General features: G+C 46.6%; 1 protein-coding gene and 1 pseudogene across 1 annotated transcript in view; both read right to left on the bottom strand.

The window, feature by feature from the left end:
• Positions 1–11059: 11059 nt before the first annotated feature.
• Positions 11060–20394, bottom strand: part of Kcnk1 (potassium two pore domain channel subfamily K member 1) — a 35278-nt gene continuing 25943 nt past the window's right edge. Inside the window, exons 3-4 of the mRNA XM_028889787.2 lie at positions 16692–17087; positions 11060–12225 (exon numbers count right to left, since the gene is read on the bottom strand). Of these exons, the coding sequence (XP_028745620.1) occupies positions 11966–12225; positions 16692–17087 (656 nt within the window). The 3' untranslated portion in view covers positions 11060–11965. The remainder of the gene's footprint in view (positions 12226–16691; positions 17088–20394) is intronic.
• On the bottom strand, positions 12253–14023 carry LOC114707140 (annotated as a pseudogene).

Below are 20394 nucleotides of genomic sequence, written 5' to 3'. Positions count from 1 at the left end.
TAAAGTAATTGGGAGTAGTATTCCCCACGGTTTCTTTTCATACTGTCATTTTAGGGACGCAGTGCTGAGGAATGGTGTGAAAATTTAATGAAGCAACTGGGACTATTATCAAAGAATCAGTAGGCAGTGTGGATTATGCACAACTCCAGCATTCCTGAATGTGATTTCATCCTGATGGGTCAGAAGGCTCTCAGGGCTGGAGAGATGGCTCAGTGGTAAAGCACCGGCTGTATAAGCAGGAGAACCTGAGTTTGGATCCTCAGCACTCATGTAAAAGCTGGGTGTGGGAGCACACATCTATAACATCAGCCCTGGGAGGTGTCCACAGGAAGATCCACAGAATTTGCTGGCAACAAGCCTAGGTGAAAGACCCTGTCTCCAAAAGTAGAGTGGAAAGCAATTGAGGAAGACACCCAAAGTCAACCTCTGGGCTCCATTTGCACATGCATTAAGTGTGTGCCTGTATTCATATGTGTATATACTACATGCACATACCCATACACCACATACCCACACACATTCACACACACATATTACAATATACACATAGACACATATGCCACATACTTTCACACACATGCATATGTCACACACATACCCACACACACCAATATACACATCCACACATACATCACTTGCATATATACTCACACACACATGCATATACCACACACACACACACACACACACACACACACCATACACACACACACCACACACACCATTAATATACATATACATATGCCTCCTGCAAGTCCCAGCAGAACACTGTTGTTGTGAACACTATTATTATTGTGCAGCAAGAGCCAGGGAAAATAAATTCCCATTTTGTAGCTGGTTTGTTATCACCTGGACAGATGAAGTCATGAACTGCAACATTTAAATACTGACAAGACACAAGAAAACATCGTTTTAAATTTCTATAGGGAAAAGAAATATTTCTCATGGTAGCTGATTTTAAAATGATCTTCACTCTGACCAGGTTTCCTCTTACAAAAATGAAGCCTTGATCTTTCTATAGGCTGCTGTGGGATGTTCTGTATGTTGTGAATGTGTTGCTCTGATTGGTTGATAAATAAAAAGCTGATTGGCCAGTAGCCAGGCAGGATAAACAGACAAAGAGAATTCTAGGAAATGGAAGGCTGAGTCAGTAGATGCCAGCCTGCCATTCAGGGAGCAGCATGTAATAGCACACAGGTAAAGCCACAGAACACGTGGTAACATATAGATTAACAGAAATGGGCTGAGTTTAAATGTAAGAGCTAGTCAATGGTAGGCCTGAGCTAATGGCCGAGCAGTTTTAATTAATATAAGCTTCTGAGTGATTATTTTATAAGCGGCTGTGGGGTCTGTGGGGCTGGGTAGGACCAGAGAAAACTTCAGCTACAATAGGCCACAGGGGTAACTACTGACATTTGTGTTCACAGCAATACCATCAGTAGGGGACATGGTCTCAAGGGTGCCTGAAGTAGACAGATAATTCTGGAAATCGGTACATCCATGTACGCTTATAAGAGGATGTGTGCTTGAGTGTGGCATGCTTGTGTTGGTGTGTGTGTGTGTGTGTGTGTGTGTGTGTGTGTGTGTGTGTGTGCATCTGGAGGTCAGAGGACACCCTCAGGTGTCGTTCCTTAGGCACCAACCACCTTTTTCCTTTGAAACAAGGTCTCTCATTGGCCAGGACTTTGCCAAGCAGGCTAGGCCAGCAAGCTCAGCCCCACCTGGCTAAGCTTATGCCAGCATATCTTTCTTTAACATAGACTGGGGCTTGAACTCAGGTCCTCATGACTGTGTGGCAAATACTTTATCAACTGAGCTATCTCCCTAGCTCAGGAATGAACACATTTGACAAATAACATGGGTCAGTTAAATAGGGTAGGATAAAAGCAAAAGGTGTCCTATAGGCTGTTGTGAGAAACTACCCAGAGTTGCAGGTGGGGCTGTAATTAGCCAATGTCCTACCAAATTAGGCTCTGCAACCAAGACTAACCACCTGGGAATACAACAGAATGACATGGAATGTCAGGTTTGTGAGACTGTAATGTGAGACTTCAGCGGCTGCCCAGGAGTCCTTCCCTTCCCACAGATACCCAGGTGCTGACTGAGACAGTGTCGGTGAGTCCCTAGCTAACAGACTTCAAGCTCCAGGGTTTCTCACCTGCAGAGGAAGTTTAATCTAAGGAACTATTAGTGGCTGTACATCCTGGTCTGTACCCACTTCCCAGACTCCTGCCTGGCTTGCGCTGTGGACCTTCCCCCTCACACTCAGAAAATATAAACCCCACTTCTGACATAAGAGCTTTGATAACCTCTTTTCAGAGGCCCAGCCATGCTGTCTGTCTCTGGTTGTGGCCTGAACCTTCTTCAGAGCCCCGATATTGCTGTTGTCTATCTGTCTGTCCATGTCATTAATGACTCTTCTAATGAACTCCACACCCTCAAGAAACCACCCCAGTGTGCGCCTTCTGTGACTGGTCGGGTATATAATGTGACAGCCATTGTTTTAAATAATCCTTCTACCCACAAGGCATCTGGACACTGAGGACACAAAGGTAGAGAGCAGCTTGCCTGAGCCACACACTCAGAATGTGCCATGGATGACAGAGCCACAGGTGTCTCTTCTGCTGGCTCCTAGACTTGGTCTTTAGCTGCTCTCCTCAAATGTCCTTACGCTTAATCTCCAGGGACCACCTTCCCCACAAAACCTTGCTTCCAGCCTTCCTTTGAGTTCATGCTCCTCTGGCTGACTCCCACAATGTCACCAGCACCACGACCTTGCACTGCTAACTGGTGTGTGAGTAATTTCCATTCATAGGTGTTCCCTCGTGAGCCTGCTCCACCCTTGACTTCCACAGCCGGAGGCATCCGTCTGGTCCCATGGGGAAATAGCAGCTGCCAATGCTGTGAACATGTTCCCTGAGCACTGGCAGTAGACAGTCCTGTCACCCTCCCTCGCTGGAGCTCCCTCTCCTGTGATACCGAGTCCTGACACCCACAGGAGACATAAATGGGGCCTCCTGACAGGGACACTTCTTAGCCTCTGCCTTCTCAAGCTTCCACGCATGACCCAAGACAGGGACACGGAACCACGAACAAAGAGACTGGGAGGCTCAGCCTCCAACTTAGTGTGTTTATCACTTTTGTCGTTATTGTGACCCGATATGGGTCAAAAGCAACTCAAGAAAGGGTTTATTTTGACTCAAGCTTTCAGAGGATCCAGTCCATCATGGCAGGAAGGGTATGTGGCAGTTATGTGCCTGGTGGTAGGACCATGGGATGGGGGAGGGGCTTGTCATGGCAGCAGATGGGAACAGAATGACTTTCTCTGCTGACCTATTCCACCAACTCCTCCCCCAACCCCCTTTATAAAGGACTCACAGCTGTAAAAGTACCACAAGTGGGGAACTGAGTATTAAAAACTTTCAAACCCCAGCACGTAACAAATGTGTAACATGAATTGCTAAAAATCTTTTCATAAAAAGCCCAGAGCCAGATATTGGGGTAAATGCTGAAAGATTAGAGAGACAAAGGAACAAGCCACAGCCACCCCCTACCTCTAGGACTCCTCGGCCTGAAAAAACCTCTAGTTCCTGTCTCCTCACACCTTATATACCTTTCTCCACCCACCATATCACTTCCTTCCTATTGCTGGGATTGAAGGTGTGTGACTTCCCACATACTGGTATTAAAGGTGTGAGATCTCAAGTGCTGGGATTAAAGGTGTGTGTCATCCCTGCCTGGCTCTGTTTCTCTCCTAGATTGAGTCAAATTTATATAATCCCAGGTAGCTTTGAACTCAGAGATCAGGATGGATCTCTGCCTCCTGAGTGCTAGGATTAAAGGTGTGTGTGCCACCACTGCCTGACCTCTATGTTTGTTCTGTCCTCTGATCTTCAGGCAATGTTTATTAGGGTAGACAATATGTCATCACACAAATGACATAAAATTACTTTGAACTTTTCACACCTGAGATCGAATCTGTTTGCCTGTAATGTTACCAATTCCAGGGCTGTGCTGTAACAATGATTCTGTCATTGCTGGAATAAAATGGCCCGAGCCTGGTTCGGGTGCACATAGGAGATGGAATTGGGTCTGTTCCTTCCTGTGCACACTGTGTCCTTCTCTGTGTGTGCTCTTGATTCTCTGCTCCCAAATAGGACGCCTTTCTCCTCAACTTGTATGTGAAACTCAGGAGGTGAGTTTGGCTCTGTGTGGAATACCAGCACAAGTTCTTGTGCATTGTGGACCATGGGGGATAAGCACATGGGACCTGCCCTTTCCATGGTGTCGGCAACAGCTCCCAACGCTGGCCAGCGCCTGCAGATCTCTCAGCTTTCTCAGGTTTCTGCATCACGAGTGACAACAATGTGAGATTTGTCTTTATGGGCAGATCACTTGGAAGGAAGAATATTTAAGTGTCTCCATCTCCTACTATCCCTGCATATTTTCCTCAGAGAACTTCAGAGCATTCTGTCTGCCTGGGGTTCCCACAGAACAGCTGCTAAAGTCATCCTTCTCCTGTTCACCTCCCCCCCACACACACACACACAAACTCACCCAAGGGGTCCCCACGGTATCCATACGTGGCCCTGCCACTGGGCTCTGCTTCACCCACCCCTGGTCCTAATCACCAAACACACAGGATCAAGAGTGTGTGGAAAATGGGGGACCAGCAAAGCAGGTGGGCTGCCAGTCACAGCAGGGGCCCCAAATCACAGAGGCCTTTCATATCTCACTTGGTCACTGCAGAGTGGGTGGGAACAGGCTCAGATCCAGCACTTGGGGTCACAATGTCCCAATCTGCAATACAACAGACCTGGTACCAAGTTCGTAAGGAGCACTCAGAGGAGAGTTTCTGTTATGCAACTTGAGTCAGAGGCAAGGGCTCTGCTCCAAACCAATGGCCAAGGTTGAGTGACAGCCCCTGAGCGGGGACAGAGTAAGGCAAGTACTCACAACCAGCAGGCTAGACTCCCCAGGTTCTCTAGCTCTTCTCAGAAACCTTAGATGAACAATGGCTGGTGAGCTCAGGTTTCGAGCCACAACTTAGACATGGAGATGAAATCATGAGTTATACACAGGAAAATCGCTTGTACTCACACTTCCATAGTATATATGCCCATATAATTTATAGCTAACGGAAATAAAATTGTGTGAAACTGCCCCAGTCTCAGCTGATTTCTTCTCCTAGGGCTAGATATTTTATTTATTCACACAAGTTAAGTGATAACGTCTCAATGACATTTCGAGGTCTCTGTACCTTGAAAAAACATGATGCTCAGCCCAAGGGAACAGTTTAGAAGGTGACAAGGACCATATAGAAAGCAAGCTTTCCTACCTGTTAGTCCCTCAACAGCATCCTGAAGATACGAGATGGGAAATTCCAGAAAGGAACAATTGGTAAGCTGCACATGGCTTTAACTGTGACGTGCTTCCTGGCTGGTTATTGTTGCATCTCTTGTTGGGCCTCGTTTAGAAATCGGACTTTTTCATCACCATGAAGGGTGGAAAGCACAGTGCAGGCAGAATTCTGTACCGTGTGAGGTGGGGTATCCACTCAGGTCTTGGAACATACCCACCATGGATATGGCACCTAGCAAGCACTTGCCATCTTGAAGACTTACTTTACTTTTAATTGTGAGTCGGTGTGAGCATATGGCATGTGTGCTGGCAGGTCTAGAAGTGTGTCAGACCCCCTGGAGCTGGAATTGCGGTGGTTGTGAACCTCCTGAGGCGAGTGCCAGGAACTGAACTTGGCTCCTTGGGAAGAGCAGAGAGAACTCTTAACCTCTAAGTCATCTCTCCATTCTCGTGTTAGTTACCCTGTCTGTTTAAACAGAGTGCACTGTGAAAATCATGTCACTGACATAACATGAAGAGTATCTAGTTCTCAGGCCAGCCTGTTTTCTCTGTAGTTGTCCTCGGTGTGTAAGGGGGGTGGGGATAGGGGTAGGGGAGGGGTCTCTGTGCCGTTTCTGTCAGGATATCAGCTACACTGACTGCTGTTCTGTACATTCTTTTTAAAATCATGAATTACTTCTTTTATCTTATGTTTGTGTGAATGTGTGTGTGTGTGTGTGTGTGTGTGTGTGTGTATGCACACGTGCATGTGTGAGCACCTGTGTGTGCACACAGGACACTGCAGAGGCCAGAATAAGTGTTGGATCTCCTGGAACTGAGGTTACAGGTGGTTGTAATTTGCCCTATGGGTGCTAGGAACCAAACCTGGATCCTCTCAAGAGCAGTAAGTGCTCTTAACCACTGAGCCATCACTCCAGCCCTGTTCTGCATGTTCTTGAGCCAGCAGATAATGTGGATCCATAAACCGCACAGCTGACCAAGACTTGTCTACCAATAGAGGAAATCCAGTCTGGTCAGAATTCCTACGGATGCAATGACGTCAGCCTAAGAGAGTCCTGCTCCTGGGCTTACTGTGGATACAACATGATGCTGTTGTCTGGACTGGAAATGTCCCCACAGGGGTTAGTGGCTGAGTACTTCTCCCCTGCTGGTGATGTTGTTCTGGAAGAACCTTCAGGGAGTGGAACTTCACTGAAGAGTGGGTCACTGGTGCTTTGGGGTTCTATAGCCCAGCCCTGGGTCACTAGTGCTTTGGGGTTCTATAGCCCAGCCCCACTTCTTGTCTTCTCTGCTTACTGATCTGTTAGGATGTGAGGAGACCCGCTCGCACATTTCTGTCACCATGATCTCTGACACTACTTCTCCACCATGATGGTTTGTGTGTCCCCCTCAAACCACAAACCAGAACGCTTGCTTCTCAGGTATTGTATTACAGCAAGAGTAACTGATAGGCTTGCTGGGAGAGAGATGGTCACGTCTCTGGAGAATGGGACAGTTCCCTCTTCTTGGTGTAAAATGAGTAGTCACTGTATTATGGTGATATTTAATTTGTGCTGGAATGTGATTTTATTTGTATGTTAATAAATAAAGTTGCCTGGGAGTCAGAGCTAATAGCAAGCCAGGCGGTGGTGGTGCCTACCTTTAATCCGATCACATGGCAGGCAGAGTCTGTGTGTTCAAGGACATAGCCAACTTGGAGACACACACCTTTAATCTCAGTACCAACCATAGAGACCTGGAGGTCTGTATAGATAGATAGTGACAAGGAGGTCATGTGGTTGAGTTTACAACCAGTGAGAAGGCAGAACAGAAAGTCAATAAAAAGACAGACACACAGGAAGTAGGTCTCTTTCTCAGGGGAAGGATGGCAGCGGCAGCGGGTAATAAGAAGGTGGATTTAGTCTCAGGTCTTGGCTACTGCTCTGACCTCTTGGGCTTTTAACTCTGCATTTGGCTGTGTTTCTTATTTAATAAAACCATTCAGAATTACATCTACACTGTATTCCTGGGACATGTGACTCAGGATGCCCAGGGCATAGTGTAGGCTCTTCTATAGAACCAAGACATGTACAGTGAAGTGGCTGGGTGGTCTCAACAGTTACTATTGTATCTTGACACTTTGAGGGTTTTTTTTGTTTTGTTTTGTTTTTTGTTTTTTTACTTATGTACCTAAAACTATTGCATGGCAAATTTTACTAACACAAAACCTGAGGACTGTGGCATAGTACCTTTCCTTTAGCTTTCTGTGAGTCAGGAAATCAGAACAATGATTTTGTTAGAAGTGAGGGTGAAGTGAGTGTGAGCTTGCTCTGAGTGGAGCAAAGAGAGGGCTCACTTCCCATTTGGACGTTCTCTGGCCAAGTCAAGAAAAAGAGGTTTTATTTGAAGAGATTCTGTTTATTTCTGGGCCCCTTTCATTTTAGAAAGCTGAGGCTGCAGGCCCTGAGGGACAGTGTAACAGTTAAACATACCGCTTGCAAAGGGCCTGAGTTTAGTTCCCAGAGCCCACTCTGGGTGGCTCACAAACTGCCTGTAACTACAGCTCCAGGGGATCAGATGCTCTCTTCTGGCCTCTGTGAGCACCTACACACACACACACACACACACACACACACACACACACACACACACACACCATCTAAAAAGAAAAAAAAATGAAACTGCCTGCCATTGTGTAGTAAATGAAATGGTAGGAGGCTGTCTTTAGCAAACAATTGCATATCTTGCCTCACACAAAAATTTGGAAGTAATGAATTTCCACCAAGCTGAATTGGAAACACAGCTCTGTGGTTGAGCCTAGGGTGTGAGAGACTCCAAAAGCACAAAAAGGGATTCGGATTCCAATAGCACAAAAAAGGGAAAAAATGTTCCATAAAGTAAATCCTTTGAACAGAAGCAAAGACCCAGAGCCAAATATTAGGTGGAGCTCAGGGAATCCTGGGGAAGGGGTGGGGGGAAGATTGTAGGAGCCAGTGCGATCACAGTCACCACAGAAAAACCCACAGAACCAACTAACCTGGGCTCATCGGACTCAGAAGGACTGGACTGACAACCAGGGAGTCTGCATGGGACTGACCTAGGCTGTCTGCATATATGTCATAATTGTATAACTTGATCTTTTTGTGGGACTCCTAACTGTGGGAGCAGGGGCTGTCTCTGACTTTGTTGCCTGCTTGAGGGACCCTTTTCTCCAGCTGGATTGCCTCATCCAGCCTTAGTAGAAAAGGAGGTGCCTAGTCTCACTGCAACTTGATACACCATGGCCAACTGATATCCATAGGAGGCTTGCCCTTTTCTGAAGATAAATAGAGGAGGAAGAATGTATGGGATGGGGGTGGGCAGGGGACTGGGAGGAGAGGAGGGAGGGGAAGTGTTGGTTGGGATGCAAAAACAAAAAAAATAAACAACAAAAACTGTAAATCCTTTGGAAAATTATAAATTATTGTAGGAAAAACAAAATGTACTAAATGGGAAGGTTTACAATGTCACTGGGCACGTGCACACAAAGGTTGAGGAATGCTGTGCCATTTTAATTTCAGCTACATGTTCTTAAGAAACTTTTACCTTAAACACAACAGCCCAAAGGGAGCACCTTCTTGAATTAAGGGTGTGTTTATCCCTTCTGTTCTCAGCTCCTCAGCACAGAACTCCTAGAACAAGGCATCCCAGGGAATGTACCCATGGCAGGCTCAGGATTCTAAGACACAGCTGTTCCTGTCCCCACCTCTCAGGGTGCACTTGTACTGGCGACAGTGACATATCTTATTTGAGACAAATATCAGCAGTTAATACCAAGAAGGCAGTGGACTCCTGATGGCTTTAAAAGGCTGAAGGAGTTTTACATTGACTATCCCAGTTCCTTTGATGGGTGACGTCGCTCTGTATGCTGTGATTGTGTTGCTCTGATTGGTTGATAAAAAAGAAAAAAAAAAAAAAAAAAAAGCTGTTTGGCCAGTACCCAGGCAGGAAGTATAGGTGGGATAAGCAGACAAGGAGAATTCTGAGAAGAGGAAGGCTGAGTCAGGAGTCATCAGCCAGACACAGAGGAAGCAAGATGTGAAGTCAGAACTGAGAAAAGGTACATGGCTAAACATAAATAAGAATTATGTGTTAAGTGTAAGAGCTAGTCAGTAATAAGCTTGAGCTAATGGCCATACAGTCTGTAAATAATATAAGCCTCTGTGTGTTTATTTGGGTCCGAGCGGCTGCGGGACAGGCAGGTGAGAGAGATTTGTCTTGACTGCAGGCCAGGTGGGACACAGGAAAACTTCAGCTACAGTCCTTTGCATTCTTCTAACTTCTCAACATCTCCTTTCTCTTCGCCTGAAAGGTCCGTTGGGTCCATGTCCCAAGGCATATGACTTATAAGTATAAACATACCTGCTTTTCAGAAAACAGTGACTGTAGCTTAGAAATCCCATCTTCTTGTCTTTCCAAAGTCGGGCAGAATTTATCTGACCAGAAAAGCCCCTGCTTTTCTCCTCTTGGCTTCTGCTCAAATGCCTTTAGATTTATTCTAAGATCTTATTGCTGCAGAGAGACATCCCTGTGTCAGAGTTTGAATGTGCCGTGTCCCCCAAGGGTTAATGTGCTGGAAGCCTTTTCCCTATGTGTGCTATTCAGTGATAGGACCTTTAAGAGGCAGAGCCTAGTGAGAGGTGGTCATGTCCTGGGGACACTGCTCTAAGGAGTGGCCAATGCTGTCATGCTGGTGTTTATTCTCAAGAAAGCAGGTCTCTCCCTCACTCATGTTTGCCTCTGCATCAACTGAGCCAGCTCCTCAGTCTATGTGGTGACTTAGTACTGGCACCCTCCGTGTGCTTTCTTGTGGCTCGTGCTGTAGACTCCCACCCACATCAAAGTTGAGAAGCTGTGGGAATCAATACTTTCCTCCCTGAGGTATTAAACGAAAAGACACTTAACCCATGACCCACTGTCCCCGTGACTTACACTCTGACACCTCCCAGGACTCTGGCTGCACCACACCACACAGTAAACTCTCGGTGCCCTTTGCAAGTTTAGCCAAGCCCATGACACCTGCTGTCTCCTGTGAGAAGTCACTGTTCTGCCCTTACTCCTGTCTGTCTCTGGAGAGTAGCCCACCCTCTGAGAAGCCAGGCCAGCATGGCAAAGACCTGCTTCTGAGCAGCGGAGACCCAGTTTCAGAAACACTGGGAAGGTCATGTTGACACTAGAGGTCACCAGAGATGACCCAGTACAGTGGCTTTTGTGTGTGTTACACCAACCCCCCTCTCTCCATACAAAAGAGCTTCTTTGCTTTGAGCTAAGATGCAACTTTACACCATGAGCCATGAGGAAGGGCTTTGTTCTGAGTCAGGGACACACTGTTGGGAGGATAAGGCAGGAGTGGTCAGCATGGGGTTTAGGTGGTAGGGAGCAAGCTGCCTAATGTGAGGAGACCACATCCCTCAGTCACAGCGTGTGGCCAGCTCATCATCAGGTGAGGGGAATTACCTCTGGGTATGACCCAGGACAGCAAGATAGAGGCCCTCAGTGAACACCCGTCATCACACAGGGTCTTCCTGATTTTTCCTTCAATGGCCCTTCCTGATATCCCAGATACACCGATGCATTGTTACTATACAGTATCTTTAAAGCAGTATATAGACAATATATACTGCTATATAGACCTATATAGACAATGGACATAGAGGGGAACACCAGACATAGGAAAACATGAGATTGCAACCTGCCATGATTTTATTGATTTCAGCTTCTAAAGGTAGAATTCTCAGATTAACCTGACCTAATCTGTTTGTTGGGGGCATTTCACCGTGTTCTGTGCTTCATTGTGAGGTGGGCAGAAAGAGTGGTGTACTTTCCAGACCGATAGCTTCACTCTCTCACAAATTCTCTTCCTCACTGGTCATGATGGTCCCACATCATGGTAAGAAGGTAGAAACATATATGGTAACAGAATAGCATACTGATTTTCTCTTGGGTTTCTATGCCTCCTAGCTTGTTGTGGCAATTCTGAGTCCTTTAGTATAAAGAGAAATCAAAAAGAAAAAAATATTCCTTATCTTGGCTTAAGAAGTACAGGGAGATCGTAGCCTACAAGTATGTACAGGATATAAACATATTTATATGTTCTATGTACACAGTGGATGGAAACCTATTCATTATAAATAGAGTTAATTTAGACGCTACAAAAATAATCATTTTGGATAGGTACATGCAAGCCAGGACACTTAAACCTATTTATAAAATACATCTCTATAGATTTTTTGTTTGTTTTTAAATATAAATGTTGCTATTTAGCTGTCGGCAAAATGATTGGAATGCAAACCCAGAGTCCCCAGTTAAATATAAAATCTGCCTCCATCCACTGCAGCACACTGCTTTAAGTATTCATCCCTGGCGTGTGCTGTCCAGGTGACTGCGTCTCCTATGAATTACAGGTACACATCTCATTTGCCCAGGGATTAGACACCCACCCCGGGAGCCCAAAGTTCCAGGTTTTTAAAATATTGTTAACAGTAGATATTTCTTAAAATAACATCATCTTGGCTTTGACTTTCTTGTAAAAATGGACACAGTCAAGGCTCTGCCTGCCTCATGTCCGGGGTCTGGTAGCCCATGCTCAGTGGTTCGCAGAGCCGTCCTCATAGGGTGGTGACTGGGAGGCCACAAAGGGCTCGTTTTGCTTCTGATCCTCCTTCAGGCCGGCTGCCTGCTCGGTGATGGAGGAGAAGGAGAGCTGGTCGTGCTCCATGATGTGAATTTGATCTTCGTCCTTGTCTTTCTTCACGTAGAACATTTTCCTGAATTTCTTCAGCTCATGGAGTTCACAGAAGGTTTCCAGGACGACCAACATGGCGATGAGTCCGAGGAGAAGGTAGCCTGCGAGGCAGAAAGCACGCCATCAGCAAAGTCTGACCCAGTTACCACAAAGACCAGGGCAGAACGACTTACCCTCCTCCCGCGCCACGCACACAGAGTTCTCCAGCAGGTCCGCTGGCAGTTTATTTCGGGGAATGTTTGAAGTCCACGGCTTGGGGAGGGATGCAAGGGAGAGGGAAATGACTTAGCCATCAATGAACTTGGGTTAGTCACAAACGCAGGCAGAGGCCAAAGGTCACTGGATGCCACTGGATGCCACGTCTGCTACTCTCTGCTTTATCCCCTGAGACAGTCTCTCCCTGGATCTGGAGTTAGCCTGGCAGCCAGCAAGCCTCAGCGGTCCTTCTGTCTCCACCTCAGCTGGCACTAGGGCTGCTGATTTGCAGCCATGCCCTGCTTTTTATGTGGGGGCTGGGAATTCGAACTCAGGTCTTCGTGCTTGCTGCGCTCACTCTTACCTGCTGAGCCATCTCCCCAGGCCTGGCTTCATTTTTTTTTTCTAAGTATTAAACACTCTTTATTTGATATCATACAGAAACCACTTTAAATGCCTCTCAGCAATAAAAGGCAGCATCCTTGACACAGGGAATTCTAATTAAATCGGCATTGCCAAGAGTAGAGAGATGCCTCCTGATGTTTAACCGCTGACTGGAACAGGCCAGCGAACACAAACTGAAGCACAAGCATCTTCTGCTCGGTCCTGAGACAGTGAGAGAAGGTTCCCAGTGTCTAAACACCTTCGTATGCCCAGTTCCATAAGCCTAAGGCCATTCAATCGGTTTTGTGGTGACACCCCATCTTCGTAGAAAGTTGAATATGACTGATTAAGGGAGGGCAGTTTTTATGCAACTGGAATTGTTATTTTAAAAAAGACCATATCCACTTTACCACAAGTCAGTTTTACCTAAATCTGGACTGTCTGACACAAAACATTGTTAGCCATTCATGATCTGAGTTCTGGTGTATGAATTAAATTATGGTACCTACTAAAAGCCACGAGACATTTGTTTTGTAATAGATAAGGCAGGTGGTATTACATGCTAGTCACTTTTTTTCAGATAAGCCATTAGCTCTGCCCTTTCTCCCTTCCTCTTAATTCCAGCGAAGATCCTTTTTGTTCCAGGGATGTATTTTTGGGGATTCTCAAAATACTCCATCAGGGTATCTTCTCCCAGGGCGAGGCCTTTGTTCTTGTTGGCATCTGTGTGAAAGATTCCAGCAGCCTGACCTCTTTTCCACCCAAACAGCCATGGAGACTTGGTCCAGTCTTACGATTGCCTCCCTTTCCACAGTGTGGCACTGGGCACACTTCTCAACAAAAATCTTCTTGCCTTTCTCAACATCAGCCATTTTTAATTCGCTCCCTGCTACTCAACACCACTAATGCCACTCCTTAAGCTGGGCATCCTGCTCTCTCCTGGCTTCAATCTTTAGAAGAAGAAAGCAATCAATTGTTGCTAATGTGGCTTCGCTTAAGTCAAATGACTCACCATAGTCACCTAGTGGGACCCTCTCCTCCTCGGCCTTAGAATGAGAGAGTCACAAACAGTTTTTCACATTACATGAGCGTCTTTCTGAGCGCTCAATATTGTTGTCATAATTTCTGCTTCTCAAGCCTTCTACAACATCATTGTCAGGATCTAGGCATGGGGACAATTCCCTAGATAACTACAATTTTCTCATTGATGAAGGATAACTGCTATTTCTTGGAACTTGTGATGGGCAAACAGTGATTTTAAGTCAGTTTCAACATTTTTTTTTTTTTTGGTTTTGGTTTTTCGAGACAGGGTTTCTCTGTGTAGCTTTGGAGACCAGGCTGGCCTCGAACTCACAGAGATCCACCTGCCTCTGCCTCCCGAGTGCTGGGATTAAAGGCGTGCACCACCACCACCTGGCCTAAATCAGTTTTCAGAAAAATAAAAATAAAAAAAAAAAATAAAAAACTCACAGAAAGGGACCAGAAGGGAATGTCAGAAGTCCTCACTTCATGTCCCAGTAGTAAAACGTGAAAGGAAGATTTCCAGAAAATACACAGGTGAGGACATTTTAAATTTGCTCTGTAGGAGTGTGGACCCCGGATGTCCCAGGCAGATGAAGTTTTGATATCTCCAACTTTGACTGTTGGTAAGCCGGTGCCTCAGGGACTTCCGTGTGGTTGGCAGTAGCACTGCCAGCCAGGAGACAAAGCCACTCCCTCCTTGGTTACTATTTAGCCAGACTCTGGGATACTGCCAGAAGTGCCCGTGGGTGTTCAGGCAAGCTGTGGGATTTTATTTTATCTACACCTTCAGACCATTAATTCCTTGGATGCTCCAGTTCTGAACGCTCACAGCATAAAATCTATCCTGGCTGACTGCCTGGGAAACACAGTCCACACTGTAACAAGGGGCACAGGTTATGGAGGATTCAGTGCTTGGGAGAAAGCTGAGAGAGGATATAGTGGAGGGCAGTGTACACAGAGAAAAGTTGAACTGGAAAACACAAACGCAGGGATATTCTATTTCTCTAGTTCACAAAGGAATTAGAAAGCGAAGTGAAAATTAAAGAATTGCCTGCTAGCTTAAATGAGGGTTAAGGTGATGTCTATCTATACTGCTATCAAATTCACACAGCAAATGTCTAGAACTCCTTTGGCCAATGCCACCCAAAGAGGATGGGAACTCAGATACCAGTGACTGTGTGGACTTGTGTTCCATTTGGGGACCTCAGAGTTCTGTTCTGTAACTCACAAAAGAAGTGTGTTCAGGGTTGGGGATTTAGCTCAGTGGTAGAATGCTTGCCTAGCAAGCGCAAGGCCCTGGGTTCGATCCTCAAAAAAAAAAAAAAAAAAAAAAAAGAAGTGTGTTCATTTGGGGCCAGTAATCCTACTTCTTAGAAAGATCTCAAATATAAAAAACACAAAAAGATCTCTACACTGAGGCCATGTGTCATGCTACTGAATTAGAGGCAAATTAGATGGTCATCAAGTGAGGCAGGTGGGCTGTGGGGTGGTCCCCGAGTCACACACGGGCTCTAAAATAATAAAGAGCATGAAACCCTCCTTGAAGGACTCTTTGGCAAATACTGACGGTGCTCGGACTGGAGCCAGGAGCCATGGAAAGCACTGGGCATTTATGAGTGCAGGCTGTGTTCCCAGTGAGCCTACGGTTTCATGGAAATATTCAAATCCAGCCCAACCAACCACTTTGTGGGATTAAGAGAACAAGACAGGGCAAGGGCGCTGACTGCTCACGAAACCATGACTTCCTAGAAGCTGTGACTGGGCTGGGTCACAGGTAAGCGTCTAGAGAAGGCAGCAGCGGGAACTATGCTATGACAACTTGCTACACATCCAGAACACACAGAGGGCTCACAAAGAAAATACAGCTTCTTCCAGAGGGGTGGCTGAGTTTTTCCAGACTGTGCGCTATGTGCATGCAGGTGGGCTTGCTGGTGAATGCTCATGCAGAGGCACGTTCTACGTCTTCAATGGCTCTCGGGCTTATTTCTGAGACAGAGTCTCTTGCTGAACCTGGAGCTTGCAGTTTCAGCTAGACGGACCTGTCCAAGACCCTGGGATCCTCCTGTGTCTGTCCCCTCCAGCATGCCACCACAGCTGGCTTTTCATGTGGACGCTAAGGATCGGAACTCGGGAGTCCATGCTTGTGTGGCAGGCACTTTACCAGCTGAGGTTGATAAAATGTGTTGCCTACTTCATTTTCTACACATGAATTCTGAGAGTAATCGGTGACAGGTCACTTCAAAGTGGAGTGACAGGGACAAATGAGGCCGGTGACTACTTGGAGAAATTTCCTGGAAAATTAAAGAGCACGACGTCAGTGACAAGCTGAGGTCTCCTTTTCTTATGTGTAAAATATTTAACCGTGTTAAGCAAGTTACTGTAGTAAGAGGTGGCTACTAGGCCCGTTACACCATTTGAGAAGCTGATTGGAGGGAGGGAGAGGAAGAGGGCAGTCAAGAGCATCCTCACAGGTGGGAGGCCCTGAGTTGGATCCTCCAAGCCCTTGGGAAATGCTGGTGCCATGGCTTGTACTTGTAATCCCAGAGATGGTGAGATGGGAGGTGGAGACAGGTGGGTTCCCAGAGCTCCCTGGTCAGCCAGTCTTGGCTTCTTGATGAAATAACCAAGCCAAAGAATGACCCTGTCTCAAACGAAAAGAAGAAGGCCCCCGAGGAAGGGCTGGGGAGGCTGTCCTCCAACTTCCACAGGCACCGACAGCGACACCTGCACACCCCCCATGAAAACACACACAATGCAAGAAACTCAGCAGTGGCTTTAAGGTGCGCTGGAGCCATAGCTAAGCAGTGGGAGCTGTGATGGGAACGGTGAAGCGAAGTAGCTACAGGAAGTCAGGGGAGAAAGAAAACATATCCAAGGGAAAGCAAGGACTGTCAGTCCCTAGAGAAAGCAGAACATGGAAAGGACCGAACAGACATGCACGGTGCAGCCAGCCACGGGTACTCACATGTGATCCCGATCTTGTACAGCTCTCTGAACTTCTGGTTGTAGCCTTCCCCTGGCACGTAATCCCCCAGGCCGATGGTGCTCAGCGAGATGAAACAGAAGTAAAAGGATTCCAGGAAGTTCCAGTCATCCTCCAGCACAGAGAACACGGCGGCTGGGATGAAGAAGAAGCAGGACACGGTGACGAACCCCAGCAGCACCGCGTGGACGATGGCCACCACCTGCTTGGAGAAGCCCCAGCGGATGTGGAAGTAGAGGACGGGTCTGCGGGTGACGTGCACGGTGACACGCTGGACCACAGCTGTCAGGAAGAGGAGGGTGAACGGGATGCCGATGACAGAGTAGATGATGCAGAAAGCCTTGCCGCCATCCGACAAGGGCACCGTGTGGCCATAGCCTGTGGGGAGAAAAGGCTCCGTGAGGGCACAGGAAGCACAAAACAAGTTAGGAAACAACATGTCTCTGTGGGTCGTGAGGAAGAATCTGACCTGCTGTGAGCCTTCAGGGCCTCTGGCCTCTGGATGTCTGTTAACTTCAACAGGGTGACGACAGTCATTTGTGAGGCAAGAAGATTTGTGAATCATAAGAAAGTTAAAGGTAGGGACCCAGCAAACAAGAAAGGCTTCATTCAAACTGTTCCTGACCACCCCAAGAACTGGACATGCGTACTCCAACAAACAGAAAATCAATTACCTACAACAGCCAAAGAAAGATCCATCCTTTCGAATAACTCCTCTCTGGCCTTCGGCAGGAAGGAGCCCTGAACCCTAAGCTGCGGCTCTTGAACCACAGACGCATGCTCCCACCCTGTGGAGGGTAGTCTTTATTTTTATACTTACCGCTTGCTTTTTTTTTTTTAAGACTTAAAAATATATTATGAGCAAAACCTGTGAATGTCTGTGTACATGAATGCAGGTAAACCTGCAGAGGCTAGAAGAGAGCCACCCGAGGTGAGAGTTGGGAACCAAACTCTAGCCCTCAAAGCTCTGAGCCATCTCCAGCCCCTACTCTTACTTTTAATGAATCGACAGTTTCATGACTGCTGTTCTGTCTCATGTCCATTTCATTGTTCAAGATACAAAGAACCTGGGCATCATGTTCTGAGACACCCCTAAGATCCCGTCTGGTAACATTTGGAGTGTCCAGCCATTTTTCATGAAATCCAACCCACTCCTCTCATGCAGAGGTCTCTGGCTTAGGACACACTACAGGGCTGAACAGGAAGGTGAGTATGCTAAGGGACAACACCCACATCACCTCAGACCACTCAGGAAAACTCATGCCAGGACACCCCACTCATCAGGGCTGACCCCCCCCCCACTCCCCACGGATCCTTATTAGTGTCTATCTACAAGCTGCACTACGCTCCTATCGGAACCCGATGACTCACGGAATGTTTGGGAAGGACTAACTAACAAATAAAGGTGTGTGAGGAAAAGCAGCCTGATAAGAGTAAGGGGGATGGGGTGGAGCAGACACAGTAAAGACCCAGAAAGTAAAACCTCAGTGAGTCATGGACTGAGTAATTCTTTCCAAACCTCTTAGCCATTCTCTAGTTTAAGAGCACAGTCAGCTACACACGGTTCCCCTCTTGCCATTTCCAGACATTCAAAGACCTCATGAGTCCCCCACCCCCACCAAACCAACACGTTAGGACTGGTGATTGTTGGTAATAATATGTGTCTGGTTTTCTTTCCTCGAAATCATTATCAAAAAACCTATCAGGGAACAAATGAGAGAACTCAGCCAGGAAGGAGAGGCTCTCTGGACCATGTTTGAAATCCCACACAGGCTTCCTCCTGAAACAGCAAATGTGTCTGAACAAGTCCGTTCAAGAGAGAGCCAGGTAAGTGTATTTTTTTAAAAAAAAAAAATGAAATTAGGTTCTGAAAAAATGACGTTAGTGTAATTGAAAAGGGTTTCAAAGTGTGGTCTTAGGAATTTATCTTGCTTAAAAATAACAATTCTAAAACCCTTCAGTTGCAGATTCAAATTGTTTCATTCTCAAGAATCTGATGTTGTTAAAACAAAAACAAAAACAACTCTCTTGGGGCTCAAGAGATGACTTAGATGTTCTCAGCTCTTGAGGACATGAGTTCAGATCCTCAGAGCCCATATAGAAAGCCAGGAACAGGAGGATGACTGAGGCTTGCAGGCAGACAAACTCCATATTCAGTGAGAGGGAATGAGACAGAGTGATAGAGCAGGACACTCCTGTCCTCCTCTGGCCTCTGTACCCGGTGAGTAAACACACCCCCCCACACATGCACACACCCCTTGATTGTCCTGACTGCCTGCCCCTAAGGTGTACAGTTCATGAGCCACAGATCATCTTCTGGAGCCGTGTGCAAACGAACACACCCCTCCACAGAGTCATGTTTCTGTGACATTCCCAAAGCAGAGCTTCTCAAAAGTGGCACATGTCCCCAAATGGTTAAGAACCACAACTCTGAGCACCAATTCCTGAATCCATCTGGTCCCCACGCAGCCAAGAGCTCCTAGAATACTGAGGCTAATTTTGAGCTTGACATTTGGAGAGTTGGGGCTTCCAGACCGCATGAAGGACGCCAACAGTATGCCACATTAAGGCAGCATACGGAAAAGGGAAGAGTTGGGTGTTTCTCTTGATGGAAAAGAATGAGACCAGTTGTAAGTCAAGCAAACCAGCACCACACAGGCTGCAGACCTGGCAGAAGCTAGAGTTTTCATTAGGTATTCAGGGGACATGTTCCAATAATCAGAGATAACTAGACATGGATTCTGGAGATGGATTTTTATTGAGCCATAGCAAAGCAGAAATCCAGGAGTGGAGTTATGAGCTTGTGACTTGGAGTGTGAGGCAGTGAGAGCATCCACAGGCTAAGATAGCTAAGCAGAGATTTCCAGGGATGGAAATGATTGGCAGGGCGTTTATAGAGGAAAGAAAGTGATCTGAGGCGGGGGATAAAAACTTGTATGTTTGTGAATGTGTCCCTTTTTAGGGGGTATTTCTATGAGTTAGCTGTTTTGAAAATATTACATGGGACGGGAGAGATGGCTCTGTGGGGTTATGAGTACTTGCTGTTCTTGCTGAGGACCCCGGTTCTGTTCCTAGCACCCACATGATGGTTCACAACTGCCTGTGACTCCAGTTCCAGTGCCCTCTTCCAGCATCCACAGACACTGCATGCATGTGGTACACATACACACACTCTCACACACCTAAAAGTAAATATATAAACAGACACTTGGGGGAAAAAAAGAAACCATGACACATCTATGTCACACAGCATACGTCTTCTGTCCCATCTGCTCCAGAAAATGATGTGATTTAGATTTCTGTGGGGAGGGGGGTAGAAAAGCAAACACATTTCTGGTGACCTAGGCACTGGAGAGATGGCTCAGGTGGTAGCATAGCTCTACAAGCATGAAGACCTGTGCTCCGTTCTTAGAGCCCATGGAAACAAGTCAGGTACTGCAGGGCACACCTGGAATCCCAGGGCTGGGGTTTGAACTGGCAAACCACGGACCAGTGAGAAACCTTGTCTTAAAGACAAGGTGGACGATACCTGAGGAACAATAACCAAGTTTGCCCTTTACCCTACACACACACACACACACACACACACACACACACAGAGAGAGAGAGAGAGAGAGAGAGAGAGAGAGAGAGAGAGAGAGCACCTGCTATGATTTTTACTCTCAAACTTTGCTACCTCTTTTAA

This window comes from Peromyscus leucopus, chromosome 5, assembly GCF_004664715.2.
Source record: "Peromyscus leucopus breed LL Stock chromosome 5, UCI_PerLeu_2.1, whole genome shotgun sequence".
Classification (NCBI taxonomy): domain Eukaryota; kingdom Metazoa; phylum Chordata; class Mammalia; order Rodentia; family Cricetidae; genus Peromyscus; species Peromyscus leucopus.
This window is presented reverse-complemented; position numbering and strand designations above follow the sequence as displayed.